Here is an 18,831-nt window from a genome sequence, read left to right as displayed (position 1 = left end):
CAGTTGTTGCATGATGTCAATTCTAGACGAAATCAACAAGGAAGGTGTGCTAGTTTATATTATTGAGCTGCTCAATAAGCCGAGTGCAGATGTTAATTAAGCCAAGTTCCCCTTGCAGACCTTGCGATACGTGCAAATGTTAAGTAAGTCAAGTTCCCCTTTCAGACCTTGAGATAAGTGCAAATGTAAAGTAAGTAAAGTTCCCCTTTCAGACCTTGAGATAGGTGTAGATGTAAAGTAAGTAAAGTTCCCCTTTCAACCCTTGAGATAGATTTAGATGTAGAGTAAGTCAAACAAATGTAAAGTAAGTAAAGTTCCCTTTCAGACCTTGAGATAGGTGTAGATGTAGAGTAAGTTAAACAAATGTAAAGTAAGTAAAGTTCCCCTTTCAGACCTTAAGATAAGTGCAGATGTAAAGTAAGTCAAACAGATGTAAAGTAAGTCAAACAGATCTAAAGTAAGTCAAACAAATGTAAAGTAAGTAAAGTTCCCCTTTCAGATCTTAAGATAAGTGCAGATGTAAAGTAAGTCAAACAAATGTAAAGTAAGTAAAGTTCCCCTTTCAGACCTTGTAATAAGTGCAGATGTAAAGTAAGTAAAGTTCCCCTTTCAGACCTTAAGATAAGTGCAGATGTAAAGTAAGTCAAACAGATGTAAAGTAAGTCAAGTTCCCCTTTCAGATCTTGCGATGAGCGCAGATGTAAAGTAAGTCAAGCTCCCCTTTCAGACCTTGTAATAAGTGCAGATGTAAAGTAAGTCAAGTTCCCCTTTCAGACCTTGTGATGAGCGCAGATGATGGAACTTTATTTTCTAGTTACTTTCTTTGCCATTATTTGCATTGCCCTTTGAACGCTTCACAGTTTTGACACAAATATTTTGTTATAATTTAATCCTATATTTGCTCGTATATTTAGAAGTATATGAACAAAAACTTACTAGCTGCTTCCTGTTTCAGTTCTACATTGGGTCTAGCAGGTGTAACTAAGGCTTCTGTTGATTCATTGCCATAGATGTAGTAATGAGCAGTCGTCATATAGTTATAAAAAGGTAAACTTGAGTTTCTGAACACCAGAGTGGAGGGGGGCTGCTGTCTGCAAGTGATACAAAATAATAAATAAATAAAACATTTTTGATAGTTTCTTTAAATTTTGAGAGCTGTTTGTTAGCGACGTCACTGGCGGTGTTTGATAGTCACATTAAGTAAAATTTGATAGTTTTTTGAATAAATAAATGGAGTTTGAGTCTTTGTATTTGTTAAAAGAATTCCTTTAAGCTACAATAAAGTTCAGAGGTGTGTGCGCACTGGACTGTCGTTCGATAGTCTCGATGTCGAACAAACATATTGAGTATTTTAGAGAATCGATTTAAGAAAAAGAAATCCCTTTATCAAATTTAAATGAGCAGCAATGGATGGAGAACCAATAGGTTATGCTTGGGCGCTGCTGTGGATTTGAAAGCCTTTAAAAACAAACTATTCCATGTTAGAACTACACTACGTTATTCATTGAAAGAATTTAGTCGCTAAAAGTCTAAGAGGTAAATTGCATTATTAGAGGTCTACCTAAAATCGAAAAACACGGTAAGGGATCTACGCTCTCAAAAAATTTGAGAGCCACTGCCCTAATGGAACAGCCCACATTATAACCCTCCCACGCACATAGTTTTAACTCGTGAATTATGGATTTATGGTATCACTTACCCGTGCCTCCTCCCGGCCAAAACAAATCCTACATACTTCGGCTTCCAATTCTATATCTAGATGTAAATCTAGCCCGTTCAACATTTCAACTTTGTTCTCATAAACACACCTATAGTTACCAGGGGCAGACTGGGTATCAAAATTGGCCCGGCATTACCATATAAACCGGCCAACAAATGGCATGTCATATATTTTCGGTGGGGGGGGATTTTTACCCCACTCCGCAATTTATATTATATATATTAGTGTGTGTGTGTATATGTAATTAATCTTCATTACATTCTGATCTTTCATTCTTTCAAAGGTTTTTTCTACCCTAGAATATTCTCTTCCTATAATTAATGGAAAGACAATACACACCGCCAATTGACAGGTAGGGAGTCCGGGGGAGGGCTGTGAGCTCCGGAACCAAGCATCATTTCCGTTATTTTAAACTTTAAAAAATGCATATTCTGAGGTATATACAGTGCAATTAGCCTGCTACTGTTCTGCTAAAAAAAATCAAAAACTAAATTTGCTATTCAATGGAGTTCAGCGACTGGTAGAAAATGGTAAAATGCTTTAGTTTTTGTATTTGAGGGGGGAGTGCAACCACAAAACCCCTTTTGGCTACGCTCATGAAATTTGGTGACTGTAGTTTGCTTAAGTTGGCTGCACTGGGGCAGTAAGTAAAGTTTCCTTTTCAGACAATGAGGTCTGAGGCAAGTGATGGTTTAAACCCCTTCCCTCCCGACCACGCCCATGTGTTATAGTATAGATGTAAGCCTAATTCTCTACAAAATAAATACAGTTTGATAACGCATCGAAAACTGGATGGATGCATTCGTAGGATTACATAATGGATTCTATTTATACATGTATGTAGTCTGGAAACTATAAACAATACAATAGCAGACGAATGAGTTTGAAGCTTTTTGGTATTACTTATAGATTACAGACGTTTCTTAAAAAAAAAAGATAGTTACGTCCTTCGCATTTCATGTGTCAATCTAGTCAAGCATGTTCATCTGTGATTTAAAATATGCTAAATCATTTGTTTCCTGTCTGACTAAGGCAACCCATTCCATTAAAAGATAAGAGAAAGCAGAAAGGTTAAAGAGGTACTTACTTAATGTGAAATGCTCTTGCTTCCTCCTAGTACATTCTCAAAAACGCGATTTCTATATATATGAATATACCATGACCCATTATTTAAAATATAAATTAAATCTCCTTTCATTAAATATCGGATGTGACAGCGCTATATAAATTATTGTAATTATTGTAATAATTTTCATCATTAATGACTTCATACTAAGCATAAGTTTGACATTAATTATAATTTATTTAGATCTAGATTTATTTTTTAATTAAATAATTTTTTTTTGTAAGCTTTAAGTGTAGTATTTTTAAATCTATGTTTTAAAAATAAACAAAAACAAACTTACTACTTCTTTTTAAATCACAGAAAGTAGAACTTTATACCCATATTGAGCTTAGAATAATTTGGGCGGTTTGCAATTTCGCGGCTGTGTGTATGTGTTAATTTCTATTAAGTATTGTTAAAGAGCTAATTGTAGCGCCTATTGCTGCGTTATATCAATGTTTTCTCACTTAACCTCTCTCATCCCTCTTTTTCGTTAACTGACAATGGAACCATCGGAAGACGGGGAAGGGAAGGAGCAAAATAAAATGGGAGCGCCATCAAAGGTCCATGCCGACCAGCAAAAATGATTAGGCCAAACACAGCCTCGAAGACATCAAAGCAGTCCATGCCGCTCGTGCATAGCAGAAAGTACGGTCTAACGTTTTGCAAATGATAATACGTACAGTGTATAGTGTATTTTTCTTGATATTCTTGTTGAATGTCAAACAAAATTAATTGTAATAAGAATGTAAAAACAAACAAACAAGAAAACGTGTTCGGCCTTTGTGTCTTGCTGCTGTCACTTTTTTTTAAAGTTGTCTGTATTTAATTTTTTTTTCTTTGGTCGCGACCAGGCCGGCCTTTTTGGTACCGGCCCACCGGACATTTGCCCGTTTGCCCATATAGCTAGTCCGCCCCTGATAGTTACTAGGAAAGAAAACAGAAATATCTTTGATTTACGCCCTAAAGGATTAGTGGAAAGAATTTCGGCTTAATTAGAACATATTTATAGAAAAAAATCCTCTAGTCATTTCGAGCGTGAGCAAAGTTGAAGTGTTTAGAATACATCTGAAAACGTGGACAATAAGTGATGAATAAGTCAGTCAGCTAATGTGTTGGCATTTAGTTTAAATAAATAATTGTCTAGATATTTATTACATTGTTAACAATTACTTTTTTTTAATTAAATGTTAAACATGTTGTTGTTTTTTTACTTACATCCTTTAGAGGTAAAAAAAAAATATCTGACTAAAGAAATTGACGAAAAAAAAGTGTAAGGAAAAGTAAGTGAATGAAAAGTAAGTGAAGGAAAAGTAATTGAATGAAAAGTAAGTGAATGAAAAGTAAGTGAATGAAAAGTAAGTGTGTGAATGAAAAGTAAGTGAATGAAAAGTAAGTGAAGGAAAAGTAATTGAATGAAAAGTAAGTGAATGAAAAGTAAGTGAATGAAAAGTAAGTGAATGAAAAGTAAGTGAATGAAAAGTAAGTGTGTGAATGAAAAGTAAGTGAATGAAAAGAAAGTGGGGAAAATGTAATTTTGGTAAAAAGTGATGCGAAAATAAAAATAAAAAAGAGTAAAAAAACAGAAAGGAATTTTGTTAAAACCTAAAGTAAAGAACATGTTCCCTACAACAGTCGAGCCTCAATATGTTCCAAGGTGTTTCCTTTCCACGTCCATGGCTAGGTCTAATTCTATATTGTAGGTCATGTCAAGTGAATACTGTCTACACCAGTGCACTTTTAATTGTTGTATCCTGTTCATGGGCGTAGCCAGGATTTTTTTTCGGGGGGGGGGGGGAATTACCTCCATCCCCCCCCCCCCGCGAAAAAAAAATGTGTGTGTGTGTACATATTAATCTTTATTACATTCTGACCCTTTCGGAAGACGCTTAATGTGCCCTAGAATAGATTCTTCTCGGAATTAGTGGAAAACGTGTAGACTCCCCTCCTTTGCTAGCAAAGGGGTCTGGGGGAGGTCGCAGCGCTCCCCCAGCGCGGGGCGAAGCCCCGACGCCGAGCACTATTTCTCGTCTTGAAAGTCAAAAAAATGCATATTCTGAGGTATCTACAGAGCATTTACCTGCGATTAAAAAGTTTTATTTCAAAAACCTAATGTGCTATTCTTACTGACTTAGACCCTCTCGCGACGTTCGGCGCATTTTCCGGCAAGCTGTTTCCGCTACTCTTATTTTGCGTAATTCATTTTGTCGGAGAACATGTCCCGCAAAACCTCATGCGACGCTCTGTCACAACCTTACTAAGGGGTCGACTCCCAGTTCGGCATAGGATTTCTTTGATTTAGTCCCGATCTCTATGACTGACTCCTAAAATATGTCTTAGCCATCTTTGTTGAGCCACATTTAGTGTTTTTCAATTTCGGCAGAAGACTTCACACTTTATTAATGGGGCCCAAGCCACTGGTAGAAATGTGTAACCTTTATTGACTACGCTCCTGGAATTACACGCCTGTATTTCGCTTTAGATTTTATATCGAAAAGGAAAGGTTTTTTCGTCAAAATCAGCTGTTGAGGGGTTTTAAACTAAAAAATCTCTGGAGTTTGTTTTTTTTTTAATTCAAAACCCCATTTAGCTACGATCATAGAATTTGTGACTGTAGTTTGCTTTAAAATAATATTGAAGGGAGAGGTTTACAACTCTAAACGCTCTGTAGGGGAATTTTAAACTCAAAACCATCTGGAGGGGTTTTAAACTTTAAAGAAAAAGCCATCTGGAGGAGGGGGGTTTAAACTCAAAACTCCCTTTGGCTACGCTCATAGCATTTTAAGTGCGCAATTTGCTTTTTTTTTTTAAATATTGAAGAGGTAGTTTTCAGCTTCAAACCAAGCTGGCAGGGGGTTTTAAACTCAAACCCCTTTGGCTACGCTCACAGATTTTATAGTGTGTAATTTGCTTTTTTTATATTGAATAGGTACTATTTAGCTTCAAACCCCAACTGGAGGGGGGGGGGGGAATTAAACTCAAAACCCCTTTGGCTACGCTCATAGAATTTTGAGTGTGTAATTTGCTTTTTTTTTATATTGAAGAGGGGGGTTATCGTAAATATTGGAGGGGGTTTTAAAATCAAAATTTTCCTGAACTTTGCTGTTGAAATTTGTGGATTTTTGTTTCCTTTTTTGTTTTGTTTTATAGAAGAGGGCGATTTAACTGCAAAAACCTCTGGTAGGGGGTTTAAAACTCAAAACCCCCTATAGGGGGTTTTAAACTCAAAGCCCCTGGTAGGGGGTTTTAAACTCAAAACCCCCTGGTAGAGGGATTTGTATCTCAAAACCCCCTGATTAGGTTTTTTTAAATCTCAAAACCCCCAGGTAGGGGGTTTTAAACTTAAAACCCCCTGCTGGTAGATGGTTTTTAACTCAAAAACCCCTCGGCTGTGCTGTAGTAAGTGATGATTTAGTATTAAAATCACACCTAAAATAAACAAAATGAAAGCAAAAATGAGTCACTTAATTTCGTTCCCCCCCAGGGGGGGGGGGGATTTCATTTCGGGGGGGGGGGGGGGTTGAACCCCAAACCCCCCCCCCCCTGGCTACGCTCATGATCCTGTTACTTGATTTTTTTAACACATAATCTTGACACGTGACTAGAGTCGTAGGATGTGCTTTCACAATAAACGTGCAAACAAGGAAGGATTCATTCAGAGCATCTGAACGCAAAAGCGGCACAAGAAGTAGGCAAGGTGGGCAACCGCAGACGGCCTCGCGCCTCGAAGGTTTATCAATTACTTCAACTTCTTTTCATAATGGCTGACTACATAGATTATCTTAAGATTTTGTCAAACACAAACTTCAAAAATAGCAGAAAAGAACCTTAACATCATCTGTCCCATAGATTGCAAAGTCTGAAAAAGGGTGGATTACAGCGGTTGCTTCCCCTTTCTAATCATATGAAGAGTTATATAACCTTGTTCCTGTTACTAAACATTTAAACATTCTATAACAGAAAAAAAAAGTGAATGAAACATAATCAAAACTAGCGGTCCGGAACTGCTCGCAAGTCAACTGAAAAGAAAATGATTGAAGACTACAAGTCAAGAAATACACAACACTATGTAATTGTAAGTCAAGCATTTCAATAAGACCTAGAGAAGAAAATAGTATGTTGATAGAATTCCATTTTTTTTTTTTTATAAATGGCATTTTTAAGAATGTAAATGTGACGATCACACTTGCCAGGGATTATATTATCAAACTTAACAACTCAATGAAATAAAGAAAGAAACATCTCTCAGTATTTTCTTAAAACTTCTTTAATAATACTTCTTTCACATAAAATGACTTCTCAATTCAATAACAACTTGACTTGATACTTCATAAATAAAACTTAAAGATACATGAAACTTCACTTAGTATAACATTCAACTTTAACTAATAAAACTTTAATTAATGGACCCGCTAATATCATAAAACTTATAACCATATCTAATCGAGGACTAAGCGAGGACCCCGTCTAACTGACTTTCCCTTAATTTATAACTTTCTTAATCGTACATTCCAGAATCATGGAAACTTCTCCCCTAATTATTTTAGTAACTTTGACCTTCTAGAAACTGACGTGTGCTATTTTTTTCCCTTAACCTCTTTCTTTGATTGGATACCTAAACTTGTTTACGCTGGACACTTGCACTGGTTTGACCTCGAGCTTCTAGAAACTGGTCGAAATAGGTCACAGACTCGACTCGTGACAGTAAATTTGACCGTTTTGTGTCCATTATCTAGTAGTATATAGAATATAGGTATAAGAGAACTTTACTTCGCCCACATAAAATTTTGTTCTTGAGCCGCCTCTGTCTAAACGGGAATAAATTGCGATCTGCATATTTTGTCACGCTTATGCAGACGAAACCGTTGTCTATTTAAAGTTTCTTTCCGTTGTCTGTCCCTGTATTCGGGAAGGGATTTTCCCTGTGCCTCAAATAGGTGTCACGCGACCTTCGTAAGGGCTCTCCAGTTTTCTCTTTCAGATGCCAGCTGCTTTCCTCTTCGCCATACAGGCAAATAGCACTTGATTTAATGTGGGTATGACGATATTTCTATTGAGTGCTATATGTGAGGATGCTTTGATGTTACGATGAGATGGTGTTGATCAGACAATGAGTTTCTAATGTTATAATTTGGTATAAATGTCCACTTTTAAACAATTATTGAACACTCAAACAATATCGTGATGCCGGTGATTCAAATGTAAACTATTAATTCAAAACAACTAAGATCCTACAACAACAAAGCTTTAATTCTGGATCTACGAATGACTTTAATATATACACATTGTAAATACAATTTAATTAAACAATTTACTGTCGTCGTTGAAGCCCCAAACCGAATGTATGTCTTTTAATTACGTTTGACCAAACAAACGATCTCCTTTCGCCCTGCTCTATTTCTCCCCCACTCCTTTCATGGTCTGGAATTAGCTTGCAGTTCCGAGAAACTCTTCAACAACACAACCATGATCTTGCTCTGCAACACTGCAGAAATCTAAAAATAAACTTAATGCTAAAGCTGCTTTATGCTACATGACTGTAGGGCACCTCTGTTGCGCCGTTTTCTTTTCAGCTCGCTTTTACTCTTTTGGCATATGTTAATCAAGCATGCGAGATAGGTATCCGACTCAGTGCAGCTGTCAAAAGGTACGGTAAGTAATGCTTCCATACTGTCCACGCCAGCCTCCAGCAGAACATGTTTGTTTATTTATTTATATGGTAGTCCTGCTAGCGTATGTCCGTTATGGAGCATAGGCACCCTTGGTGGAAGCGTTAGAGGAGCCTTATAAAGCACCCATGCAAAAGTGTGAGAACCACTATGATTTATAGATATTGAGATGTGCTGGTAGGCGAGAGATCTTTTTGACATACTCTCAGGCGACAAGAAGCACGTTGTTGGCCTTAACAATACCATTGTCTATTTCTCTAGACATTGACTCCTCGTTAGACTTTATGAAGCACAGGTACGTATAGTGGTCGACAAAAATAGACATTCACGTTGATTTGTTGAAATATTGTGGAAGGGGCACGATAATTGTCATGGCCAAGTCACAACCACCTACATTCGTGGTTTGACCTTCAGGTGTATTAGTCTAAACATGTCTGTGTCAGCGAGTCACACCTGGCGTCTGGCTCAAATGAGAGACATAAGAGAGGGGAGTTCTCTATCTGGACTTGTTTATAACCCCGTCACCGTCTAATTATATGAGGGGGTGGGGGGAAATCGAACATACAAATCAATACACACTAAGAACGAGACCCTAAATGTGTTAATTAATGAAAAGAAATTCTATTGACCTTCCCCCTTAAAAGTTTTTATACATTCTGAGAATCTAAAATGCTTTTTCTCAAGGCGTCGCACTAATCAATCAGGTGAAAGTTATAAAAAACAACAACATGGAGTTAAGGTATTAAAATAATTTCTTATAAAGAAAGTCATGAGTTGATCTTGCCCCAAAACCCTAAAAAATGAAACGACGCTTCTTAATTTAATTATTTTATTTTTTAAATATTGGTAATATCGCTTATGCTTGTTAAATATTCAAATATAGATTTTTATCTACAATGCAAAAACACATCTGTCTTTAAAATATAAACAAAGCAAAGTAAAAAAAAAATACTAATACTTTTTAAAACAAGCGAAATACAAAAAAAAAACAACTTTACATTTAAAAATACGATTACAAAGAGAGTTTGTGTTATCACGCAAACTCAAAGGCGGCCCCTGATCTCCATCTCGACAGGTCTGGGAAACCAAAAATTCTCGACCTGTATGGTGACATGTATGCACTACGTAAGACAGCAGGGTTTCTGTCCAGGCTTTTGGAAGAGAGGATTTGAGACTCTCAAGCCCTCACTCAAATGGAGTTTGATGATGATGATGATCAAAGTCACCAATGGACCCAGAATATTTAAGCCATAGTCTTATTTTGATGGTTTAAATTAATAAAATTGTAAAAAATCATTTGGGCGTTTTTTTCACATAAACGCAAATAGGACAACACTTCGTCTTTGATAAGACTCTTCTGGAATAAGTAGAGTAGAGATCCAACTGATCACCTAAAAAGTAGAGTAGAGATCCAACTGATCACTTAAAAACAGAATGGAAACCTCCCAGACAGTGTCGGTGGCACCTGGTGCGGTAGCTTAGGGTGTCATCCCTTCCCATCAACTTTCTTCAAATATGTTCCAATAAACGCTATTGCTAGTTAGTTCTTTTTGTTGAACAAATACAGTGGGCTGATTACCTACTATTATTGATTTTTACTCAAATGTAAAATAAGTGTCGATTCTATTTTAAAATACCACTGTATATGACATTTATTCAATTGTTATTGCAAATTTTACAATGATATTTAATTAAAATTAGAAACAGACTTAACATCACCTGAACAGGTTTCTTTTGTTATACTTTATGACAGAAGTGGTATAACGTTGTGCTTTGACATTTCAACTTAAGCTACCATCTAGACGTGCCTAGACATGTTTGGGCATATATCTAGAGATTTTAATTAATTATCTTTTCCGATGTGTCTGCTTTTGTCAAAATATAATTTTTTCAACTTGGTTGTGATCCCCAAAATGGTTTCACCCGGTGCGACCGCACCCTTCGCATCTCCTAGTGACGCTACTGCTCCCAGATACGTACGTACCTCTCCCCAACAATGTAGATTGATATATTGGAGTAGACGGGCTAGGAAATTTTAAAAAATAGCCCGTACAAATAACCAGTTTCCACTGCCAACAGCATAGTGCACTATTACCCACTAGTAGGCCTACTAATCCTGATCATAATCGCTCTATCTACTTTATAAGTCTAGCTATAGCTCCAGAATATAGAATATAGAATATATATAGAATCTAGAGCTAGAATAGATCTAGATTTCTAGACTAGCTCTAGATGTAGTCTAGATATCTATGTCTAGACGTAGGTATCTGGAAATTTAGGCACCGGATATTTAGGCACCCGAAAATTTAGGCACCCGGATATTTAGGCACCCGGAAATTTAGACACCCGGATAATTAGGCACCCGGAAATTTAGGCACCGAAAGATTAGGCTCTTTTGACAAGGCGGAAAATTAGGCACCGGATAATTAGGCACTCTTTAATTAGCGACCTTAATTTTGAAAATAATTTTAAAATGTTAAGGTATATTTTATCCTTAGGCTATGGGCTATCAGTGACGTTATAATAAATAGCAACTATATCGATTCTAACTAAAGAAAGGTTAACAAAATGGAGAAAAAATGACAATCATGAGAATGTGTGGAAAAATGACTCCTAAGTCATTATATAATATAGACATCACAGGATTCAGGGGAGGGGAGGTAGAGATGATTCTTCGCTCATTGCTTTAGTCCATCACCAGCCCCTATAGGCCTAATGTTGACTCGTGAGTTTTTAAATTGATGTTTATGCAAGTTGTGTAAATATTTAGTTACTATCTAGAATCCAGGCTATATCTAGAATCTAGACTAGAATGTAGACTAGACCTAGAATCTAGATATATAATCTAGATCTAAAATAGAATTCGTATGACATTAAATCTTAAAATTACTAGACCTAGAGTTAGGCCAATAGTATGATCATGATTAGATGTAGATTGAGTAGGCCTACTACTGGAAAATAATGCACTATGCTGTTCGCATCACATTCACTTCTTATTGTGATACTACTGTTTACATAATAAATAAATTTGCACCCCTAAACTGTAGGAAGATAAACTATTTCCTTAATAATTTATAGATGTAAATTTTGTTCAAATTGTTTAATGCGTTTAAATCTAAATCTAGATCTACATCTGGCCTCTATTGAGTATTGTTGTCAAGTGTATCATGAAGATGTCAAAACTACGCGCTATAAAAGTAGTTGTTTTTTTTTTACTTTCAACTAAAACGAAGTTCGTATTCAAATTATTTTTAAAAACAACATTTGAATCAGTATTCTATTCCATGAGTTAGTTAATAAATGGAAAATCTATTTTATAATGATCCATTGATACTTTTTCCATTGTGACCTATACTTACATTCAAATTGTTTGTACCAGTGCGCGAATCTATGAATGAAGCTTGATTTATTAATGAAGAAGTCTGTGACCTTTTTAAATGTCTTACCTCCCCTGAAGTTTTTCATTTAAAAGTGGGTTGTTGTTTTTTTATCTGTTTGCATAGATAATTTAAAAAATTAGATGGTTCACTTTCGGAAAAGAAAAAAGTAGCCGTTGCATCAGAACTTTGAATGATCTAAAATATATTTCTGACATCTAAACGGGACGGACAGACAGGCCACACAAAACTAATAGCGTCTTTTCCACTTTCGGGGACCGCAAAAACTTATATTAAGAGTAGCTGTATCAAATTTGTTTGGATCAGTGATGTAGTTTAATTTGTAATAGATCTAGAGTCAATCTAGACTATCAAAAATAAATATGTTTTTGTTTATCACAATTTCATGCTTTTAACTTTCTCACTACGCTATGATCCTATCACTTTTCTGGACCAGTTGGAAAGGGGGAGAAGGGAGAAAGAAGGGGAGTATTTGGGTGATCGCTTTTTAAATGTTTTTTTTTAAGTGAGCCACCTGAATTTGAGGGCTAAGACCTCTTTAGCTTCCACAAGCCAGTAAGGTAACCACTGTGCCAGGGAGCTGCTTTTGGAAATATGTTTTATAGTAACTTACAACTTTTCTTTCTACAAACACTAAAGGGGACTAATTCAATTTATACCACCTTATCAGTCATGTAAAATGTCTTTCCCTTGTTATAGATACCAAACAAATAATTAATTACCAATAGTTAATTAACTAATCAGTCAATTTTTTTATTGATTCTTGTGTTGGCATGGAAAAGAAATAATTGTTCGAAATTTCAGCTTGATCCGAGATTGGGTGTAGGAGAAATAACGTGAACAAACTTTTGGCCAGACAGACAGAGTAGAAGTGCTTACATGGAGTGAAGGGAAATCACCGTTTAAATAATACCATATCTCTGAATATTGTAAGGTTTATCTCCTCTTTTCTATTTAAAACTAAAAATGAATTCTTCCACTTATCGATTAACTAATTGGTTAATTGTGTTATTGCTTTACGTGTTGTGTACAATGTCCATTCGGTCTGAGAATGGGAAGTGGGAGAAAAAAACGTTTTAAAAAAATTCACCCAGACAGACAAATGGAGTGTGTCAATATAAGGAACAAGCTTTGTAAAAACCCTGCATATTATCTTCTTATCTTATAAAATACAGAAGTTATTTCAAAAAAGAAGATGATTACGTCCTACGCGTGTCCCTCGGTCAGTCTTGTCATGCATGTTAATCCATGACTTAGGCTCTGCCAAGTCATTGGCTGTCCAGAAGCAATTGAGTTTCATCGTTACGTGTTTATGTAGCTTCTTTTTGAGAAGTTTTACAAAGTCCTGAGATTCTGAAGAGTTTATAAAGTACGATAAATGGTATCTTAATATTAAAATTGTATAAATATTGAACAAATGTACAAAGTGTTTATGGCGTAAGGAGATGGTTGAAAACAATTGGTACCGCCCTCTTATCTCCTTTTTACAATTACTAATGATTGTATATTATAAAGATGGGTGACAATTAAAGAATGTCATATGTAGCATTCCTAACTCAAACAAATAATTTCTTTGTCTACACCAAGTGTGTAATTTCTCCACATAAATATGTTTCCTCCCCTCCCCCCGCCCCCCAAAAAAAGGTAAATTTTATCTAACGCCCATCCCCAATCCGCCTGTACTAATATTATGATTAACTTTTTGGTCCCCACGGGAGAGGGAAGGTTGATGGGTACATCGACTTCCCCTTTCAAATTATATTTACTATTGATTGATTTTAGATGGAGAGGGTTCGGGCGTCAAAATATAAAGAATCTGATCAAATATAAATAAATAGCTTAGATATTTTAGATAAGTAGCTAGAGTTTTAAACACCAATGATAAAGTTTCAATTAAGAATATATGCCATATTATCGTAGACTTAGGGTTAGTTATAGCGTAGGAGGCGACGTGTTGAAATCAATCCAATGCATGGATCATTTAGTTTGGTAACAGCATTTGTATACAAATTGTGTCATTGTTACATAGAAATACGCACCTTCCTTCATAGGAATGAGGTACATCAAATGGGGGGTGGGGTCTATTGCAATAGCATAGGTGGTAAATTGTAGTCTAACTTTTTTATTATCATTTGTTCGGACCAATAAAAATTATCTTATCTTATATACTAAGGTCACCATTAACTTTGAATTGGCGTCGGAACAGTACCGCTCCCCTTCATTTATGTTGACAAATAATTTAACTTTAAACTGGGGGGTGGGGGCGATACAATATAAGAATGTGTCAAAATATGACTTTAATAAAAAGCAATAGATTGGTCAATACATTTTAGATTACTTGAGTCATTTCTAAACAAACAATACGTGTAGCAGGTATCCACCTTCAACCTTGGATCCGCAAGGATCCAGGTAAACAGACCTTAATGATAAGTAATGTATTTTATGGGTCTTTGTAAACAGAAAATGTTGATATGTATTTTTTATTTGTCAGATATAGTTGTGGCTTACACCTTTCATAGGCTCAGTTTGTAGATAAAGATATTTACAAAAATAATTCTTGAACAATTAACGGGGCAATTAAACCCATAGGGCTCGGAGTCATCAATGCGCGAGGAAGAATTACCAGAAAGTGGACAGATCGGCTTGACTGAGGGTACGGTTGGGTTCATTTAAACGGCTTGACTGAGGGTACGGTTGAGTTCATTTAAACGGCTTGACTGAGGGTACGGTGACGTATTTTTCAAAGAAAAATCAGTTTAAGAAAATAGCTTCTGAAACCGACACTGCAAGAGACAATGGACACTATGAGGCTTGTTATGTTGATATCCCATTAAAAGCAACATTTATAAAGCTTATATCTTCGCTTCTCCTTTTATGGTCATTGAATTTTTTGTTTTCCAAGATAGCTGCAAGATCCTGTCGACAATCAACCATGACGTTGCTATGTAGACGTTGCAGAGAACTAAAATTAAACTTAGCTTCATTATGCTACGTGATAGATAGATAGATAGATAGATAGATAGATAGATAGATAGATAGATAGATAGATAGATAGACATGGGCGTAGCCAGGGGGGGGGGTTTGGGGTTCAAACCCCCCCTGAAATGAAATCCCCCCCCCTTGGGGGGGGGATCGGAATTTAGTGAATGATTTTTTGCTTTGATTTTGTTTATTTTAGATGAGATTTTAATACTAAACCATCAATTGCCCCAGCACAACCAATGGGGTTTTGAGTTTAAAACCCCCTACTAGGGGTTTTGAGTTTTAAACCCCCTACTTGGGTTTTTGCAGTTAACCCCCCCCCCTCTTCTATAAAACAAAACAAAACAAAAATGTAAGCGAAAATCCCCTAATTCCAAGAGCACAGTTAAGGGAGATTTTGATTTTAAAACCCCCTCCAAAATTTACGATAAACCCCCTCTTCAATATAAAAAAAAAGTTAATTACGCACTCAAAATGTTATGAGCGTAGCTAAATGGGTTTTGACTTAGTTTTTAGTTTAAACCCCACTTCAGCGGGGTTTGAAGGTAAAAAATACCTCTTTAATAATAAAAACAAAGCAAATTATACACTCAAAATGTTTTGTGTGTAGTCAAAGGGGTTTTGAGATTAAACTCCCCTCCAGTGGAGTTTGAAGCTAAAAAGTACTTCTTCAATATAAATAAAAGCAAATTACTCACACTAAAATCTATGAACGCAGCCAAAGGGGTTTTGAGTTTAAACCCCCCGTCAGGGGGGTTTGAGGCTAAAAAATACATCTTCAGTGTAAAAAAAAAAGCAAATTACGCACTCAAAATGCTATGAGCGTTGCCAAAAGGGGTTTTGAGTTTCAACCCCCATTCAGAGGGGTTTAATGCTAAAAATACCTCTTCAATATAAAAATAAAAAGCAAATTACACACTAAAATTATTTGAGCGTAGCCAATCCAATCGGGGGTTTTGAGTTTAAACCCCTCTTCTACAGATGGCGTTTGTTTAAAGTTTAAAACCCCTTCAGATGGTTTTGAGTTTAAGATCCCCCTACAGAGCATTTTGAGGTGGAAAACCCCCAACAGATGATTTTGACTATAAAATTTCTCTTTTCGATATAAAATCTAAAGCAAACTACAGTCACTTAATTCCAAGAGCGTACAAGTGGTTACACATTTTTACCAGTGGCAGGGCTCCCTTAATAAACTACAGTGAATAGTCATCTGCCGAAATTGAATAATACTAAATGTACAGTGGCTCAATAAAGATGGCTAAGACAGATTTTAGAAGTCCGTTATAGAGATCGGGTTTAAATCAAGGAAATCCTATGCCGAACTGGGAGTCGATCCTTTAGTAGGATTGTGAGAGAGCGACGCATGAGGTTTGCGGGACATGTTCTCCGACAAAATGAATTTTACGCATAAGAAGAGTTGCAATGATATCCTAGTACAACTTGACGCCACTCATTCATTGATGTCCTCATGGCAGGTGGGAGGAGGCTTCAGACATTACCAGTGACAGATTTTTATGGAAACAGCTTGACGTCAAATGCTCCGAACGGCGCGGTAGGGTCAGTAAGAATAGCACATTAGGTTTTTGAAATAAAGCTTTTTAATAGCAGAAAAATGCACTGTAGATACCTCAGAATATGCTTTCAATACCAGAAATAGTGCTTGGCGGCGGGGCTTCGCCCCGCGCTAGCGCTCCCCAGACCCCATTGCTAGTAATGGCAGGGAATCTACAATTTTATGGAAACAGCTTGACGGCAAATGCGCCAAATGGCGCGGGAGGGTCTAAGTCAGTAAAATAGCACATTAGGTATTTGAAATAAAACTTTTTAATAGCAGGAAAATGCACTGTAGATACCTCAGAATATGCATTTTGTTGGCTTTCAATATCAGAAGTAGTGCTTGTCGGCGGGGCTTCGCCCCGCGCTGGGGGAGCTCCTAGCGCTCCCCCCAGACCCCCTTTGCTAGTATTCGCGGGGAATCTACAATTTTTCCACTAACTCATGGAAGAACCTATTCTAGGGCACAATAAACGTCTTCCGAAAGAATGAAGAGTCAGAATGCAATAAAGATTATGTACACACACACACACACATAAAGACATATAAAAAAAAATTCTCGGGAGGGGGGGGGTCGCGGGGGGGGGAGAAAAAAAATCCCCCCCAAACCCCCCCCGAAAAAAAATCCTGGCTACGCCCATGTAGATAGATTAGATAGATAGATAGATAGATAGATAGATAGATAGATAGATAGATAGATAGATAGATAGATAGATAGATAGATTTTACTACGCCTGTTTAGGTGACCCAATACTTAGAATGGTCCTCTCCTAGAATTTTCTGCAGCGGCCACTCGGGTGATGAATATTGTCACAACATTGACATGAAATAATTGTCGTTGTCAAGAAGTGCAGATAAACACCACCCGTATGGTCCCCTCTGGGTAACGATGCGATGGACCGGACTGAGTTAGCAAGCCTTTCTTCCATCCTCAGCACATAACTTTGGTAGCCCACTGGAGGCAATATTCACTCTCGTTCTTAGCCTATCCACTTCACCAGGCGGACATTTCCACGGAGGCGCCAAGCTGAGGCGACGTCAGCTGGAATATTCCTGATCATAGTGCGTTTTTTTTTTATTACGGGCACCGTGGTCTAAGAGGTACTCGAGACCAATAAATCGGGCGGACGGAGCTAGGTCTTTGCATACCCATAAATTGGTTTAAAGTCTAAAAGGTTACTACAAGGTGGGTGAAAGTTTGATGTCCCTCATGACCACTACTACTTGAACTATTGCTAGACTAATTACTGTTATACCTTCTACTAGCATTACACAACACCCGTTGATTTGTACCCAGGCTATTTATTGGTTTATTTTGACTAATACCCCCACCCATTTTTTCCACTTATAATAAAAAGGAAAACCCCCTTTTTTAAATTTGCATCTGTACATCATACCACGCCCACCCCTCGCCACACACACCGACTTTTGGCCCGAGAATTCTAGTAGCTCTTTTTCTCCCCCCTGCCCCGGTTACTTTGGTACATCATGTGGTAACTTTCGTCTCGATGACCCCGTGTTCGAAGCCTGCCCACAGTCTGGCCTCGCCTACATTAGGAAGGTATCGGCAAGGGTGTAATAATTGTCAATTCTGAAAAAAACATCTGAAATATCTAAAACAATTTTAGGCAATGTCGTACCAATTAATCCTTCAAGGACTATCTAGTCCTCACGAAGGCTCAACTTCCCCCCCCCCCCCAAAAAAAAAAAAGAAAAGATTTCTGAAATCTATATAAGTTACAAAAAATAAACTTATAGCGAATTTTAATATTTAGAGTTTTAATTACATATATATATGGCTCCTTCTGTCTCGAAAGACAAAGGGTGCGCCCAGATGAGTCACTGGTTTTGGTTTCGTCTTGAGACAGGCATAATCTGGTGTGACTAATCGGGCCAATTCTGAAGCGGCATATTTTGCCACTGTTCGAGCATGTATATGCATCTGCTTTAGGGCTAGCTGATAGAGCAACTTTCTTTTTCTTTCTCTTAACTAAGGGCCGCTTCATTTCTATTGCTCTCAGCAAGGATCGTGCCAACACGCTCAGTCTGTCTCCATGCTGTCTGGTCTTGGGCTATTTCCTCCCATATACTTTCGTTGATGCCTGTGGTTCTTATGTCTCGCTTGCAGACATCTCTGTAGGTTAGTCTTGGGTGGCCCTTGGGTCTGACTCCCTTCACAAGCTTAGCATATAAGATATATTTCGGGATTCTACCATCTGGCATGTGGGTGACATCTTCTCTGTGTTAGGAGAGCATAGATGATGTACATATTGGCCCGTTTCAAAACTTTCTGATTCGAGACATGATCCCTCCAAGAGACCCACATTATACGTCTCGTGCAGCGCAAGTGGAAACTCTTCAATCTGTAGGCCTACTCTTAGTATATGTAAGTAAATTCCTGCA

The 18,831-nt window shown here is 37.2% G+C and overlaps 1 protein-coding gene across 3 annotated transcripts in view; it reads right to left on the bottom strand.

Moving 5' to 3' along the window:
• The window catches only part of LOC106051973 (hemocyte protein-glutamine gamma-glutamyltransferase-like), a 77,006-nt gene that overhangs the window by 39,515 nt on the left and 18,660 nt on the right, over positions 1-18,831 (bottom strand). For all 3 annotated transcript variants that reach the window (XM_056036714.1, XM_056036716.1, XM_056036715.1), the window contains exon 3: positions 937-1,091. In XM_056036714.1, coding sequence (XP_055892689.1) covers positions 937-1,091 — 155 coding nt within the window. The remainder of the gene's footprint in view (positions 1-936; positions 1,092-18,831) is intronic.

The sequence above is a fragment of the Biomphalaria glabrata genome, chromosome 7 (assembly GCF_947242115.1).
Source record: "Biomphalaria glabrata chromosome 7, xgBioGlab47.1, whole genome shotgun sequence".
NCBI lineage: Eukaryota > Metazoa > Mollusca > Gastropoda > Planorbidae > Biomphalaria > Biomphalaria glabrata.
Note: the sequence above shows the minus strand (reverse complement) of the source record. Positions and strands in the feature narration are given on the sequence as shown.